At 34.2% G+C, this 17,935-nt stretch overlaps 1 protein-coding gene across 1 annotated transcript; it reads right to left on the bottom strand.

Moving 5' to 3' along the window:
- Positions 1-330: 330 nt before the first annotated feature.
- On the bottom strand, positions 331-2,727 carry LOC112702488 (aspartic proteinase PCS1). Its single transcript, XM_025753539.3, has one exon. The coding sequence runs from the start codon at positions 2,095-2,097 to the stop codon at positions 790-792; it is 1,308 nt and encodes a 435-aa protein (XP_025609324.1). The 5' UTR covers positions 2,098-2,727; the 3' UTR covers positions 331-789.
- Between the last annotated feature and the right edge of the window lie 15,208 nt (positions 2,728-17,935).

Here is a 17,935-nt window from a genome sequence, read left to right as displayed (position 1 = left end):
AAGAGGTTGCAGGTTCGAATTTCCTATTTTTTAGTAAAAAAAGAAATTTAAATAATTTTATACCATTAAATACAATCTCACATCATTAAAAACATTATTAATAACTAATTAATAATTAAAAATTACAAAATTTACTGCTCCTAAACTTTCTCAAAAATTAATTTCCTATACTCTTTCTTAACTAAAACGCTAAACATGTGGTCATCTTAGTTGCCGCACTAAATCTTTCTAACAATGTTATACTTCAAATGCTCCAAAAAACTAGTTTCATAACTAAGTTAAAAAATAATAATAATAATAAAAAGAAGGAAAAGTAAAAAAACAATCTAATGCGAGGCTAAAATTTTTATATATGAATAATTTTAATGTGAAATACAAAAGTATTTGATCATTTTGGTGTTTTACACAGTTGTGGTAGTAGTACAAAACGTTACTGACGTTTTGTAATAAAAAAAATTTTTGATCATAAAAGAACAAAACGTCGCTGACGTTTTGTTAAAAAAATATTATTTTAATTAAAAAAATACAAAACGTCACTGACGTTTTGTAATAAAAAAAATTTTTTGATCATGAAAGAACAAAACGTCGCTGACGTTTTGTTAAAAAAAATATTATTTTGATTAAAAAAATACAAAACGTCACTGACGTTTTGTAAATGGCCATAGTTGTGTTTAACACACAGTTTGGTTCATAATGAAGAATTTCACCTCTAGTAATACAATATTAAAAAGAAAAAGTTCTCTAATGCGACGGTTAATTAGATAGAAAAGTATTTGGTATGTAAAAACGTTAAGAAGCAAGAGAAAGTCGTTGACTAGCAAGGTCACACTTAGTGTCAGCAAATCCAACTCGAGCGTTGACCAAATCAAACTCCATCCACACGTTCTGCTGATGATGATGCCCAATCACATAAGCCTCAATCCCCAACATATCCGAGTTCCCAAAAGTGAAACAATACATCGATTCATTCACCTTATACAGCAACCTTTCACCGGAAACCCTCATCTCCGCCCCCGAAAACACCATTGTCACCGCCGGCACCTCTGCCGCCACACCCCCACCACCACCCACAACACTGTAACACAAGTCCATGGCTCCCTGGAACACAAAGTTCGGATCCTCAACCACCTTCAACATACTCTTCCCCTTCGTTTGATTCAAAAATTCATTCTTTAGCGCCGTATAAACCGACCCAAGAAGGAACGTGAATTGGGTACCCGAATCCACCATTGTTTGACCCGCTCCGGTGTGATCGGGAACAAAAACGGACTTGGGAAGTTGAAGAAGCTTGTCCGAAACCTTAATCCCCTCGAGCTGTACGGTGTAAGCGACGCGGTCGAAGTACGGCAAGGAGGTTGTGGTTTTGACGAGAGGTGTGTATTGGAGAGGCCCAAGCCAGGGAAACGCGGTGGTGGCTCCGAAGAGGAGGACGCCGGAGGAGCCTTCGCCGATGGAGATACAGTAAGAGAATTTGGGAAGGCCAAGTTGGGTTACGAAGGAGAGTGAACCTTGGTTCATGCCTAAAAGACCTGTGGATTTTGAATCCTCATTTGGGTTTGTGGTGTACCCAGATTCCATGCAGCCGAAGAGAGTGTTGGGTTGTGGGGTGGCTCCGATGGAGAAGGTGTCGGCGGCGAGTGTGCCCTCGTTGGAGGTGGAGTCGGCGTAGGAGACGATGACGTGGCAGAGTTTTTTGGTGGTTGAGTCGCAGGAGACCGGAATGGGTAGGTCTTGAGTTCGAGTCTTGCATATGGAAGAATTGCATGGGGTTGGAACATAGGAAGAAGAGAGAGAAGAGTTGAAGAAGTTGAAGGTGTCGTTGTTTACGGGGTTGCAGTGGAGCCAAGAGAGTTCGCTGCCTGTGTCGAGGACCATGGTAACGTTTTGTGGGGGCGTGCCGACGGTTAATGTGACCGTTAAGGTGACGTTGTGTTGGAATGAGAGCTTTCGAGAATTTGAAGAAGGTTGTTGTGTTTGTTGTTTCAGCGGAAGTAGGAGGAGCGGTTGTTGATTACTTGTTTGGAATTGGAGAAGAGTGATGGAAATTATTAGAGAAATTGTGAGAGTTTGAAGGAGAAGAGGTGTAGAAGAGGCCATGAATTGAGTTAGTGTTATTATTAGTGTGGTGTTGGTTGGTACTTGGTAGATTGGTTTTTATTGTTAGGTCCTCTCTGATGATTAAAATGTTTTTGTTTGGATGGAAATTAAAGAGGCACAAATGGTGGAGGGCGGAGGGGATGGGTCTCTGTTGGATTATTGTACCGTCAGTGGTGCAGTTTTTGGGTTATAAAGATTCTTCTGATGATGTATTGCTAGCTGGATTGTACCAGAGAATCCATGTCATCACATTCCGCGGAAACCAGGGATATTTTGTTTCAACTTTGAATGCAGGCTAATGCATCTTCTATGTTAATTTAAGAGTAAATAGACAAAACATATATAAAAGAGTTTTGAAATGAATACAGATACATACAAAATATCATAAATATCAAAATATATTCAAATAATTATTTTTGATGCATAAAAATATTATAATATTAGTGAATTTATAAGGTTTGATGTAAAATTTGGTTAATTAATAAATAATTAATTTATAAATTAATATTTTTTTAAAAATTTAGAAAATAAAATTTTATAATTTAACGAAAAAGTTAAAACAAGAATTTTGACACTAATTTTAAAAAATTTGACCCAAGATTTAATCGAACAAGCTAAATCGAACAAACCGAACCCGTATTGGGCCAAGGCCAACAAAATCACCAAATAAATGAAGAGCATAGCTCTTCTTCCCCCAAAAAAGTGGAAAACACGCTGGGGAGAGGGAGAAAAAGTCAAAAGAGGAGAACTCAAACCCTTGTTTGATTTCAAATCAAGATAACTCTCAATCCAAAGCTCCAATCGCCGCACCATTTGCGACTACGCGACTAGCATGTCAAGCTCTACAAAGTCCTGTCCTTGATTAGGTATGGAATCCACTTCTCAGTTTCAGTTTTCTCTTTCGCAAATTTTGAATTCAATGTATAATTATGTTGGATTTTGTTTGAATTCGGTGTTTAGGTTCGAATTAACTTGCGGGGTATTGTTGGGTTTAGCTCATTGGAGCTATAGGTCAGGTAATGGAATCTACTTCTCAGTTTCAGTTTTTTCTTTTCCAAATTTTGAATTCAATGTATAATTATGTTGAATTTTGTTTGAATTCGGTGTTTAGGTTCGAATTAACTTGCGGGTGTTGGAGCTGTAGGTCAAGTAAGCACCCTCAAATTCTTTGTAAAATAATGAATTAGTGAACTCTATATTTATTATAGTGAATATTATGATGTTAGATTGAAATTGTTGTGGATTGGAGTCAATTTGAGAAATTGAAAGCTTGGAGACTAAGTTTGGTGGCTGGATTTTGTTGGTGAGGAGCTAAGTTTGAGAAGCTTGTGGTGCGGTACAAGGTGAGGTGTTCTGGGTTTAACGAAAAATCGGCCAAGGTATGGTTTCGGTTTTCTGTATCTAAAATGAAATGTAATGTGAAAACTTAGGCTAGTGACCCTAAGATAGGGATTGAACTGTTGATGTTGTTATTTGGTTAAAAATGATTATGTATGTGGGTAATATCCTTGAAGATTTTGTATTGGTGTTCTTGTTGATGCATTTGAATTTGATATTGGATTGGATATGGATATTGATGAGTTATATTGACTATGGTAAAACCGGAATTATTGGGTTGGAACTTGATGAAAATGGAAAAAATTGGTTGGATGTGGATATAATGTAGTTAATTATATGGAATGAGAATGCTTGATGTTGAATTGGTAAGTTTGGATTGGTTTAAAAAAGATTTAGAATTGGTGTATGTTTGAAAATTGAGGCTTGGTTGTTTTTATGAAAATTGTGATTTTGGCCTAATTTTGGCGGAGCATAACATGGTCTCCAGACCTCCGATTTATTTCAAACTTGTTTAGAAAGAAAATTTGGTCTGAGATGTTTATGCCGTTTGAAGAATGGAGGAAAAATATTTTAAAATGAAGAAGTTATGCTTGATCAAAGTTTGGAGTGTAAATTGAAAAAATCTGGACTTAGCAGCTTTTTGGTGCTGCTGCATTGTTTGCATACGCATACATTCTTTACGCGGGAAAAAATGTACGCTCATGCGTACGTGTGACCTGGGATTTTTGCGTACGCGAAATCCTTCGTACGCAAACATTCGCTTCTGCTTGATGTATATGCATACGCGTGAAGGGTAATGCGTACGCGCCTTGGTCCAAATGCGCACTCACGCATACGCGTGACATTTCAGTAATTCACTCTCACGCATACGCGTGGCTTACGTGTATGCGTGGCCCTGTTTTCAGCACACATGAGTTTCGTATTTTTAAAACCAAATTTCAAACCTCTATAACTCTATTTTCACTCTTTCAACCCTAAATCTTAGTAGTAGGCCTAGTAATAAGATGAAGCTAGGGAAGAGGAGGTACCTTGGAGGTGAAGTAAGGTTAGAAAATGATTATTCATATAAGAAAAATGTGGATACATGAGGTATATGTGATGCCATAGTAATGATGAATGGTTGTGAAATAATTATGAATGACTATGAATGAATTTGATGATTGTGACTTCATTCATGATGAGAATGTGTAAGTTTCTCTCTGTTGTAAGGTGTGACAGGCACTATATCCCAAGAGTATGGCATGTCGGGGGCTATATCCCATGAGTGTGGGAGCACCTTACCCTGGGAAGTGTGTCGGGCACTATATCCCATGAGTGTGACAGGCACTATATCCCAAGAGCGGGGCATGGCAGGCGCTATATCCCATGAGTGTGGGAGCACTTGTCCCAGAAAATGTGACGGGTACTATATCTTATGAGTGTGACGGGCACTATATCCCGAGAGTGTGACGGGTACTATATCCCAAAAGTGTAGAGGCATGTCAGAGAGATGATATCCGGGTTAGCTGCCGGGTGTGTTGGGTTCTGGTAAAGTAACCGACACGTGAGTTCACGGCCAGTAGAAAAGGCATGCATCATACGCATCTATTTGTCTTGTTTGAGTTTGCATTATTTGGGATTGCCTTTGTGAGATTACTATACTTACTTGCTATATGATTTTCTTGCTGTACCTGCATTCTACTTGTGTTTGCTTTGTCTGTGTGGTTCTATCGGAATTTTGGAGGATTTGAGGAAAGGTGATGATTTTAAGGGTTAAGTTAGAATTGAGCTAAGTTAGAACTCTTTAGATACCTTGCCTTAATTTATGATCTTAATTTTAATTTTAAGTTTAAATCTATTGTCAGAAGTTCTAGGATTGCCTTCGGCTTTCTCACGTCATTATATGTTAGATATGTGGGCACTGTTACCATGTTGAGAATCTCTGATTCTCACCCATGCGGATTTTGTGATTTTCAGATGCAGGCCAGGTGGTATCTCGCTGAGGCATGCTAAAAGCTTCTGATTAGCGAAGATCCTTATCTTTTGGGGATCTTTTTGGTTATATGTATTTATTTAGATACTTAATATCTCAACTGCTTATGTATTTGATGTATTAGCTTCCTCTTAGAGGTTATTTTGGAGAAACAGGCTCTATAACTTTGTATTTTAGGTTCTTTTGGGTTTCCTATATATGTATATGTATAGATATACTTATGTGCTCGGACCAGTTTATCTTCGCGAGTTGAGTCCTGAGTTTTGTTATTTGTATTTTGAAACTCTTAAGATATAATTTTGTTAGCTTGCTCTATCTTATTTCGTTACTTTATCGCTTTGTGAATATTGTGCTTTTTGTTTTACCAAATTTTTGCTTTCTTTCTTTTCCTTCAAAGTCTCCTAGAATAAAATATCATTGCTATGTTATATAAATATATTTTCTTTTAGAGGTTGTAGCGTCTCGTTACCTCTGTTTTACATCTTAAATGTAAAGTTTTGTGTGGTAGAGTGTTACATTTAAAACATATTTTTATCTATAAAAATTATTTTTTAAATGTATTTTAATATTTACAAATTTTATTCTTTTGTTTATTTTAATCTCAATTCAAAGTATATAGTTATAAAAGACAATAGAGATATATAAACTTGAGTTTACATGAGATATTCGAAAATGGAAATAAGTAAAAGACAAAAGTCAGTATGTGAGAATATATATATATATATATATATATATATATATATATATATATATATATATATATATATATATATATATATAAACTAAAATAATAAAATAAAAAAATTGTGACATAATAAGATTTAAATGATAGTCACATATTTCTCTCATGAATATACTTGATAAAAATTGAGTATAAATCAAGAATTAAAGAGTTTGAAGGTTAGTTCACGTATTGATGTAGAAATTATAAACAGAGAATAAAGTTTATAACACAAGAAAATTAAACTGAATTTTATTCATTGAGATAATAGCATTGTGTCTTAGAATTGGGGAAGTTAAACTATATTTAGAAGATATAAATGTTGTAGGTACTAATAAAAAAACAAAATTTATAAAATAATAGAATTAAGAAGTTAATTTACTTTATAACTAATGGTTCACTTATATTCACTCATAGTCTTTCTTAAATTTAGCGAGTCTAAATTTGTGAAATAAAGGTGATGAGAGAGGTTTTGGAGAAAGATGTTTCCTATCTAATATATGGGAGATATATAGAGGACATAAAACTCTTTTTGATTCACTATTTTCTTAAGATAATGAAAGTCAATTTTCATATGTTTGCATCTTATATGGAGTATTGGGTTAACAACTAATGAACAAGCGTTTTGATTATCATATTATATAGTAGGTGCTATTGGTTGTTCAACTCTAAGTTTCTTTAGAAGTTGTTGAATAGAGATCAATTCTGATTGAGTTGCTGTCATACTTCTATATTCTGCTTTAGTGCTATTGCAGCTAATCTTGGTATGTTTATTGCTTTTTCATGGCATAAGATTGCTTCCTAAGTATACATAATAACTAGTGATCGATTTTTTGTCCTCTAAATTCCTTGTCCAATCTGAATATGTAAATACAAGTAATCTTAAGTTAGTTCATTTTTGAAATCTAATAATACATATTGATACTATACCTGCCACATATTTTAGGATTATTTTCATAGCTTTTCAATGCTTAATTGTTGGTGAATGCATGTATTGAGAGACCTTGTTAATTGAAAAAGTAATATCTACTCTAAAGATAGTCAAATATTAAAGGGATCTTACAATTTTTTATACTGTGTTAGATTCTGAAAATGTTCAGCACTATTGGATGTGAGCTTCAAAGTTGAGACAATTACGGATTGGCATTGAATTTACAGTGTCTATCTTAGCTTTTTATAACAATTCTCTAGCATACTTATGTTGAGAGACTATGATAGATCCATCTGTTATATAGTAAATTCAAACCCAAGAAAATAACTAAGTTTATTAATATCTTTGAGTGGGAAGATTTTATTTAAGTCAGAGATAAATTTATCTATTTTACCACTGTCTCTACCAATGACAACAATATCATCTATATAAGCCAAAAGAAAAGTTGTAGATTTAGCAATGTATTTGACAAACAATAAAATATCTTATTTAGTTCTAGTAAAACCAAATTATAACAGTGTTGTAGTCAATATATTGAACCAAGCTCTTGGAGTTCGCTTCAATCCATAGATTGCTTTGTTTAGTTTGCAAATCTGTGATTTATTTCAAATTGATAACCTACTAGTAGGAATATGTATATCTTTTTTTCAAAAATATCATTAAGAAAGGTATTATCAAAATTGAATTACTTTAAAGTCCATTCAAGAGATAGAGTAATAGTAATCACAATCTTCATTGTAGTTGGCCCCACAATTGAACTGTATATTTAACTGTAGTTGATGCTTTTAACCTGCAAAAGTTTCTTTGCAACTACCTTGACTTTGTATTTAATTATGTTGTATAAAGAGTCCTTTTTTTATAGCAAAAATTCATTTAAATTTTATAACAATTTTATTGTTTGATAAGTCAACTAGATCTCAAATTTTACATCTGGTTAAAACTTGAATTTCAGCATCTATAGCACTCTTTCAGTGTGAACACTGAAGAGCTTACTTAATATTTTTTAAAGCGTTATTAGTTAAACCATAAAGTTTTTCTAAAGTAGTAGCTAAAGCCCGAGATTTTTTATTTCTAATTTTTTATCTTCTCAATATATTATGAGTATTGTAAGATGTAGTATTAGTAGTATTTGTAAAATTTTCAAAAGGTAAACATATTTGAAGGCCTGAAATTGGAATAGAAAAATCTTGTCTAAGACTAGTATCAGAAGAGGTATCATCAGGACCTTGAGTGTCAAGGCAAGTACGTGATGAGGGTGAATCTGGTGTTTCTATAGGAGTTAAAGGTCGAGAAGGTCTATTATGATATGTAGGAGTGATACGACCGTTACAAATCCGATGTCATAATTCGGCATTATATACAATAACTCGGCATTATGCACCATAACTCGGCACTTTACGTTATAACTCGACATTATACGTTACAATCAGACATTATCACTTGTTAAAACCTATCAATTGCTCTTCAATTCAGATGATCAATAGAAACGTAACCGACCTATTTTATCTCACCTATAAAAGTATGATATTTTATCTTCAAAGGGGACATTGAATTCTCAATACTGACTTAATCTTCGGAGTGCCTTTGCAGGTACACTCCCCCCTTGTTCCTTGCTCACGCTCTGCGCAATTGGATATCTCTTTGGAGAAAAGCTCGGACTTCCACAAAATCTCAAAGGTCGGCACCGAAGATAACAACTCGGCGTCGACTCCCAGGGACCGAGCTCTCCCATCAGGTATCCATACAAGAACAATTGGCGCCCACCGTGGGGCCTCGAAATAAACACCCTTATTTCTATAGGCCCCATTTCCTTCCAATGGCTTCAAACTTACCTGCACCTTTGTAAACAAAGGTCATATAGTAAATCATTAAGGCCCGAAAAAGGCCGATCTATATCTGTTTTTCCGATCATTATCTGTCATCTCTCTATTTTTCAATTCATCTTTGGTTTATCTATTTGTCGATCTATATCTGTTTTGCCGATCTATATCTGTTTTTCTGATCTATATCTGCTTTTTCGATCATTATCTGTCATCTCTGTATTTTTCAAATCATCTGATATATTTATTAGCCGATCTGCATCTGCTTTTTCGATCAATATCTGTCATTTTTATTTTTCAATTCATCTATGTTATATATATTTGCCGATCTATATCTGTTTTTTTGATCTATATCTGTTTTTCCGATCATTATCTGTCATCTCTCTATTTTTCAATTCATCTCTAGTATATCTATTTGCCTATCTATATCTGTTTTTCCGATCTATATCTGTTTTTTCGATCATTATCTGTCATCACTAATTTTTCAATTCATTTCTGGTTTATCTATTTGTCGATCTATATCTGTTTTGCCGATCTATATCTATTTTTCCGATCTATATCTGCTTTTTCGATCATTATCTGTCATCTCTGTATTTTTCAAATCATCTATTTGTCGATCTATATTTGCTTTTCCGATCAATATCTGTCATCTTTTATTTTTCAATTCATCTATGGTATATCTATTTGCTGATCTATATCTGTTTTTCAGTCTATATCTGTTTTTCTGATCATTATCTGTCATCTCTCTATTTTTCAATTCATCTCTGGTTTATCTATTTGCCGATCTATATCTGTCTTGTCGATCTATATCTGTTTTGCCGATCTATATCTGCTTTTTCGATCATTATATGTCATCTCTGTATTTTTCAAATCATCTGATATATTTATTTGCCGATTTATATCTGCTTTTTCGATCAATATCTGTCATCTTTATTTTTTGATTCATCTATGGTATATCTATTTGCCAATCTTTATCTGTTTTTACGATCTATATCTGTTTTTCCGATTATTATCTATCATCTCTCTATTTTTCAATTCATCTCTGGTTTATCTATTTGCCGATCTATATCTGTTTTGCCGATCTATATCTGTTTTTTCGATCATTATCTGTCATCTCTCTATTTTTCAATTCATCTATGATTTATTTATTTGCCGATCTATATCTGTTTTGCTAATCTATATCTGTTTTGTCGATCTATATCTGTTTTTCCGATCTATATCTGCTTTTTCGATCATCATCTGATATATTTATTTGCCGATCTATATCTGCTTTTTCGATCAATATTTGTCATCTTTATTTTTCGATTCATCTATGATATATCTATTTGCCGATCTTTATCTGTTTTTCTGATCTATATCTGCTTTTTCGATCATTATCTGTCATCTCTGTATTTTTCAAATCATCTGATATATTTATTTACCGATCTATATCTGCTTTTCCGATCAATATCTGTCATCTTTATTTTTCAATTCATCTATGGTATATCTATTTGCCGATCTATATCTGTTTTATCGGTTTATATCTGTTTTTTCGATCATTATCTGTTATCTCTCTATTTTTCAATTCATCTCTGATTTATCTATTTGCCGATCTATATCTGTTTTGTCGATCTATATCTATTTTGCCGATCTATATCTGCTTTTTCGATCATTATCTGTCATCTCTGTATTTTTCAAATCATCTGATATATTTATTTGCCGATTTATATATGCTTTTTCGATCAATATCTGTCATCTTTATTTTTTGATTCATCTATGGTATATCTATTTGTCGATCTTTATCTGTTTTTACGATCTATATCTGTTTTTTTGATCATTATCTATCATCTCTCTATTTTTCAATTCATCTCTGGTTTATCTATTTGCCGATCTATATCTGTTTTGCCGATCTATATCTGTTTTGCCGATCTATATCTATTTTTTCGATCTATATCTGTCATCTTTATTTTTTAATTTATATCAGTCATCTCTATTTGCCGATTTATATCTGTCATCTCTATTTTTCAATTTATATATCAGTCATCTCTATTTGCCGATCTATATCTATTGTCTGATTTATATCAATCATCTTTATTTGCCAATTTAGATCAAAAATCTCTATTTGCCGATCTATAACAGTCATCTCTATTATCCGATTTATATCAGTCATCTCTATTTTTCGATTTATATCAATCGTCTCTATATTCCGATTTATATCTGTTATCCCTATTTGCCAACTTATATCTGTTATATCTATTGTCCAATTTATATCAATGATCTCTAATTGCCGATTTATATTAAAAATCTCTATTTGCCGATCTATAACAGTCACTCTATTATCCGATTTAAATCGGTCATCTCTATTTTCTGATTTATATCAATCATCTCTATATTCCGATTTATATCTGTTATCCCTATTTGCCAACTTATATCTGTTATATCTATTATCCAATTTATATCAATCATCTCTAATTGCCGATTTATATTAAAAATCTCTATTTGCCGATCTATAACAGTCACTCTATTATCCGATTTATATCGGTCATCTCTATTTTCCGATTTATATCAGTCATCTCTATTTTCCGATTTATATCAATCATCTCTATTTTTCTATTTATATCTGTTATCCCTATTTGCCCATTTATATCTGTTATATCTATTTGTCGATCTATATATGTTTTTCTAATATATATCTGTCATCTCTATTTTTCAACTTATATCTGTTATCTCTATTTTTTAATTCTATATCTGTCGTCTCTATTTTTCAATTTGTATCTGATATATCTATTTGCCGATCTATATCTGTTATCTCTATTTTTCTGATCTATATGTCATCTCTATTTTTCGATTTATATCCGTTATCTCTATTTGCCGATCTATATCTGTTATCTGATTTTCTGATCTATATGTCATTTCTACTTTCCAATTTATATATGTTATCTGTATTTGCCGATCTTTATCAGCTATCTCTAGTTGCCAATTTATATCTGATATCTCTATTTGCCAATTTATATCTGATCTCTCTATTTGCCGATCTATATCTAATTTTTCGATCTACATCTCTTATATCTATTTGCCAATTTATATCTGATCTCTCTATTTGCCGATCTATATCTGATTTTCTGATCTACATCTGTTATATCTATTTGCCGATCTATTTATGTCATCTCTACTTTCTGATTTATATCTGTTATCTTTATTTGCCGATCTTTATCAGTTATCTCTAGTTGTCAATTTATATCTGATATCTCTATTTGCCAAATTATATCTGATATCTCTATTTGCCGATCTAAATCTGATTTTTCGATCTATATCTGTTATATCTATTTGCCGATCTAAATCTATCATCTCTATTTGTCGATTTATATCTGTTATCTCTATTTGCCAATCTATATCTGTTATATCTATTTTTCGATCCATATCTATCATCTCTATTTGCATATCTGTTATCTCTAATTGTCGATCAACATCTGTTATCTCTATTTTCCGATCCATATCTGTCATCTTTATTTGCCGACCTATATCTGTCATCTCTATTTGTCGACCTATATCTGTTATCCCTATTCGCTGACCTATATCTGTTTTTCTATTTTCAAATCTATATCTATTATCTTTATTTTCAGATTTATATCAATAATTATCCGAGCTATATCAATCATTATCACTCTTTGTCAGATCTATATCAACTATCTTCCGAACTATGACTATCAACGATCTTCAATCAATTATCCATTCGCGATAAATCTTCAATTCAAAGTCGCATCGTTTACACATGCGCAATCAAACACAATCTTCAATCAATTATCCATTAACGATAATTCTTCAATTCAAAGTCGCATCGTTTACACATGCACAATCAAACTCAGTCTTCAATTCCGAACTATGACTATAAACAGTCAACAAACTCAATCACATATTATACAAGTACAAACACTTATCCATTTGCGACAACTCTTCAATTCAAAGTCGCATCGTTTACACATGCGCAATCAAATCACCAAACAACGGTGAATTAAATCAATATTCTCGCCCAACCAATTCACTTTTATCAATATCGTCTCCGCAACTATTCAAATTAACTACTCGGTTCCATGAAGAAACCTAACCGTTGCATCTATTAAATCAACGGATCAAAATTTCATTGGAAAAATCAAAGGCACAATCAATGACAAGACTACTACACTTTCCAATACACGTTAACTTCAAATTACGTCTGAAAATTCAAATTATTCATTATTTTAATAAAGTAAGTTGATCTGGGGGCTCCATACCTATAACTCAAATCGCCGAGTTTTAACTAAAAAAAAAAAAAGCTCAACCTGCTTTATCAAAATATAGCCAGGCTAAGCTTGGGGGCTATGATACGACCGTTACAAATCCGATGTCATAATTCGGCATTATATACAATAACTCGGCATTATGCACCATAACTCGGCACTTTACGTTATAACTCGGTATTATACGTTACAATCAGACATTATCACTTGTTAAAACCTATCAATTGCTCTTCAATTCAGATGATCAATAGAAACGTAACCAACCTATTTTATCTCACCTATAAAAGTATGATATTTTATCTTCAAAGGGGACATTGAATTCTCAATACTGACTTAATCTTCGGAGTGCCTTTGCAGGTACACTCCCCCCTTGTTCCTTGCTCACGCTCTGCGCAATTGGACATCTCTTTGGAGAAAAGCTCGGACTTCCACAAAATCTCAAAGGTCGGCACCGAAGATAACAACTCGGCGTCGACTCCCAGGGACCGAGCTCTCCCATCAGGTATCCATACAAGAACAAGGAGATTTCTATGATGATGATAGAGTGCTAAAAGTGAAAATTGGTAAGTCATTAAATATATCACTTTTTTTAGCAAAAAATTTTGTACTTTGGCCATTATCTACAAATAATTTATCAAAATTTGGAGTTAAAGAGGTTGAACTTAGTAATTGAGTGAATTTGGTCACACATGGTGACTTGCTCCTGAGTCTAGGTACTATATAGATTCTTGATAGTAATGAAGATTGGAGAAGTAGGCTCGAGATTAATGAAATTGAGATGACGATGATGGTGGTTGGGTATTGGAGTAGGCAAACATAGAATTTTGTGATTGTAAACTATTGCCATAGGCTTGAAAATTAGGATCAAATTTATAGAAACATGTTTGAAAGAACAGCAACAACTCTAAAATTTACTTAGGTTCACCAAAATTAGCATCAAATTAGAGAAATAACAACAACAACTCAAAAAACTAAATAAAACAGCAACAACCATATTTAACAACCACCAGAATCACCAAAATCAACATTGAACTAGAGAAAGAACAGGATCAAAAATTGGAGCTCGCCTGGTAGAGAAGATGACCACTACCACCACCACCACCGGGAGCAGATGTTGCTTCACTGGTTTCGATGAAGCGAACGCAGGGTCACAGACTCACGGTGAGAGACTAAGAGAGCGATGAGGTGAGAGACCTAGAAACTGAGAGTGACGAACTGACAACGCTGAGGGAGCGACGAACTGAAGACGAGAGGAGAGACGAGGTGAGGATGAGGGGATGCTGGCGCCGAGCTCGAGAGAGTGACGAGGTGAGGGTAAAGGGATGTCCGTTGCCGATGCCGGGCTCGAGAGAGCAGAGACAAAGAGACGAGGGCTTAGGAGGGGTGGTTGAGTTCCACTCTACGACGCCAGGGAGTTAGGGTTCATTCAAAGAGGGGGTGGGTGGGCCAGAAACGATGCCGTTTCAGGGAAGAAAAAATAAAAAAAATTAATAAACATGACCCGGACCAGGTTGGATTAACCGGCCAGGTCACCGGATTTGCATGAAACCCGTCGAGTTGAACCGGGTCTGTTGCGGAAACGGTTCAACGAGTGGCTCAGACCGGGTGATCGAATTTCCAGTCAAACCGGCCGGATCAAACCGGATTTGATAACTATGGTAGAAATTGTTGTCATCATTCTTTTATTGTCATTCCTATATATGTATCATTCTCGTATTAGTTTTTTTTAAACCATCTTTTAATATTTTAGGCAATTATACAAAAAAAAATTAAAAAATTAATTTTAATACATTAAGAATGTGTTGAGTTAAGAAATTAACTAACTTAATTGATGATGACAAACATTATTTTATTGGGTTAAATATCCAATTGGGTTTGATTATGTTTCATTAAGTGTTGCAGGCCAAATCAAAAGGAACAGCAGCCCCAAGTGCAAGGAAACCAAAACACTGCTGGTGGGTTGACTAATAAATAAAACCCAAATGAAAATAACAAAGAAGCCACATGGGCTAAGAGGTAAGTAAAGATAATCCAAGCCCAAGGCACATCACTCAAGCTGAAGCCTCCTAAAGCCTCCCAAAGCACTTCACATGTTTGCTTCAGTAAGAATCAGAAAGAAAGAGAAAGAGAGAGCTTCGTTCTTCTTGTTCTTTCATTAGAAAAGAAAGAGAGAGAAAGGTAAATCACAAAAAGCTAATGTCTAATCACCCTAATTAAATCAAGCTAAGCTAAGTCAGAGATGGCCATGCCATGGTTCACATCCTAAAAGGAAAAAGAGGTTAGCTACAAAGAAGAAAGAAGAAGAAATCAGAAGCTAGGGCAAAATCAGATCTTAGGCAAATCAGAAAGATCTTTCCATTATTGGTACCCCAAAGTAACTTGCTGAAGCTTCCTTTTCCCTCATACCCATTTAGGGTTAAATGAAGAAAGAAGCCTTCGATCTCTGCTGCTGTAAATCAAGGGTTCACAAAGTTTCTTGGAGCCAAAGCACATCATCAATGGTTCAGATTCAAATTTACCTTTGAAATTTGTATCTTTGCTGATCTAAGGCTTTCGGTCAAGCAAAAAAGGGTTTGTTCCAGCATTCCATTTTTAGAGGTAAATGGAAGAAAGTGAAAGGTGAGTTGGTGAAGGACACAACTCAAGGAGTTGACCTAGGAAGAACAACCCAGCAACATGCAAGAAAATAAAAGAAGAATTTTCTTCATTCAGAAGCAAGGAGAGATAACCAGAGTTTGGTAAGTTGTGTTCTGAAAAGAGTTCCCTGAAGAAGTTCCTATACTTGGACAGTGCTTTCTTTTAAAGAAACATTCCGCCAAAAATGAAGAATTGAATCAGAGACATGCAAATCTGGTTTATCACATAGCAAAGAGGCTGTTGATTAGTCAATCTCCTTCATGTTTTTACAGATTTATTTTACTTTTCAATGTTTATCTTTCTGTAATTTCTTGAGGTAAAAGGCTAAATGAGTGAGTCATTGAAAGAGCCTAAGAGAGAAAAAGGCAGAGAGATACACATGAGTAAAAAGCCTAGAGTTAATTTCAGATTTCTTTAGGTAAGTCTGTGTCTTGTATCTTATACCTGTGAGGTACCCCTTTCTTAGTTGGGTGAACACTAAGAGTGAAGAGTTAGGTATTAACATAGCTAATGTCAAGTTAGGTTAGAACTTGAGTGTGAAAGGATTGTATCAATCCTGTAGAATTGGTGTATGTAATACTTTAACTATAGTGAAAATTTCACCAATGTTGTGGTGAAGACTGGATGTAGGTTGCATTGCACAAGGCAACTGAACCAGGATACATGATGGTGTCAACTTCTCTCTTCTCTGTTATGTTCTGTTTTCTGGTATTCATGAGACAAAAATAAATTGTCTCACAAATTTTTGCTGCTGAGTCCAAACAGAATCAGAATTAAAAGTTTGCTTTAAAGGGTCATTTCAGTAACTTAAAAGAAAGGCATAGATTCAACCCCCATTCTCTAAGCCTACTACAACCTTCAGAATGTAATCGAATTTAGGGTTTAGTATTTAATACATTAAAAATTTGTATTATATATAAAAAAATACTTATTTTAAACAATTCAGCTATACATTCAAGTACTTTTAGCAATCAAGTCTAATCAAGTTGGCCCAAACTCAACAAAAACTATTTTTATCACACCAGCATGTACACACGTGCATTTTAATAACGCAAAACATATCATTTTTCGTCTTCGTCTTCTCCTTCTTCTTCTCCTTCTCCGTTTCCTCCTCCTCCTCCTTCTTCTTTTTCTTCTTTCAAATTCACGCACGTAGATTTTTTTTCTTCATGCACGTAGATTCTTTCATTATCGTCATCACCAACAACACCAACATTTTACTAACATCTTTATTAGTTCTGATTTTCTCTGGTACCATCATTAAATAATTTTGGTTCATTTTTTAGTTTATTTTGGTTCATTTGTGAATTAATTTCGGTTTATTTGTGTGTTTTTTTTTAAGTAAAAAACTCAACACAACAAGGTGGAGCAAAAGAAAAGAAACAAAAACTCATAATGCTAAAAATAACAACCCCTAGCCATCTTTGGCATTGCTATCAACAACCACAGGGTTCACCACCAATCCACTCATCGTAACTTGTAAATGATTTGTTAATAATATCCACTACACTTGAACCTTAATTTTTGAAGATTCTATCATTTTTTTCTAGCCAAATTGTCCAGATGACCACAAAAAAACCAACCAACCACCGCTTCTGTTTCATCTTTCTCGCTGATATATTCGTCCAACTTTCATAGTGTTGCTTGAGCGTACCTGGAATAGTCCATATCCTTCCAAGAGCGAACAACCAAGCACACTACACCTGCCAAGTGAGCTCACAACCAATGAACAAGTGAAAAACAGTTTCAACAGATTTATGACATAAAATACACATGTTATCATTCTGGCCAATAGCATCTAATCTATACAGTCTTTCCCTTGTATTCATCCTACCAACCAGTGCAAACCAAGTAAACAACTCAATCCTTGGTGGGACGAATCCTCTCCAAATAGTACTAGTAAAGCTATATCTTGTGATATCCGCAAGAAGTAACTCTGCCTGCAATACCTGCACAAATGAGTTAGTAGAATAAACATTTTTTTTATCAAATTTTCATATCACTCTATCCTCTCTCTCAGTTGTCAGTTTCACTGATTGCAGAACCGCATGAAGCTGGTTTACTAGTTCTAGCTCCCATTGAAGTAACTCTCATCGCCACTGGAAATTCTAAATTCACTCTAACCCATCCCAGAACCCACAATCTCCTATGACAAATCTTTGA

Source organism: Arachis hypogaea, chromosome 7 (genome assembly GCF_003086295.3).
Source record: "Arachis hypogaea cultivar Tifrunner chromosome 7, arahy.Tifrunner.gnm2.J5K5, whole genome shotgun sequence".
In the NCBI taxonomy this organism is placed as follows: domain Eukaryota; kingdom Viridiplantae; phylum Streptophyta; class Magnoliopsida; order Fabales; family Fabaceae; genus Arachis; species Arachis hypogaea.
The sequence above is the reverse complement of the archived record's forward strand: the minus strand, read 5'-3'. Positions and strand labels throughout refer to the sequence as shown.

Excerpts from the sequence above, each read along its gene's own strand:
- LOC112702488 (XM_025753539.3), bottom strand. The coding sequence starts at position 2,097 with ATGGCCTCTTCTACACCTCTTCTCCTTCAAACTCTCACAATTTCTCTA.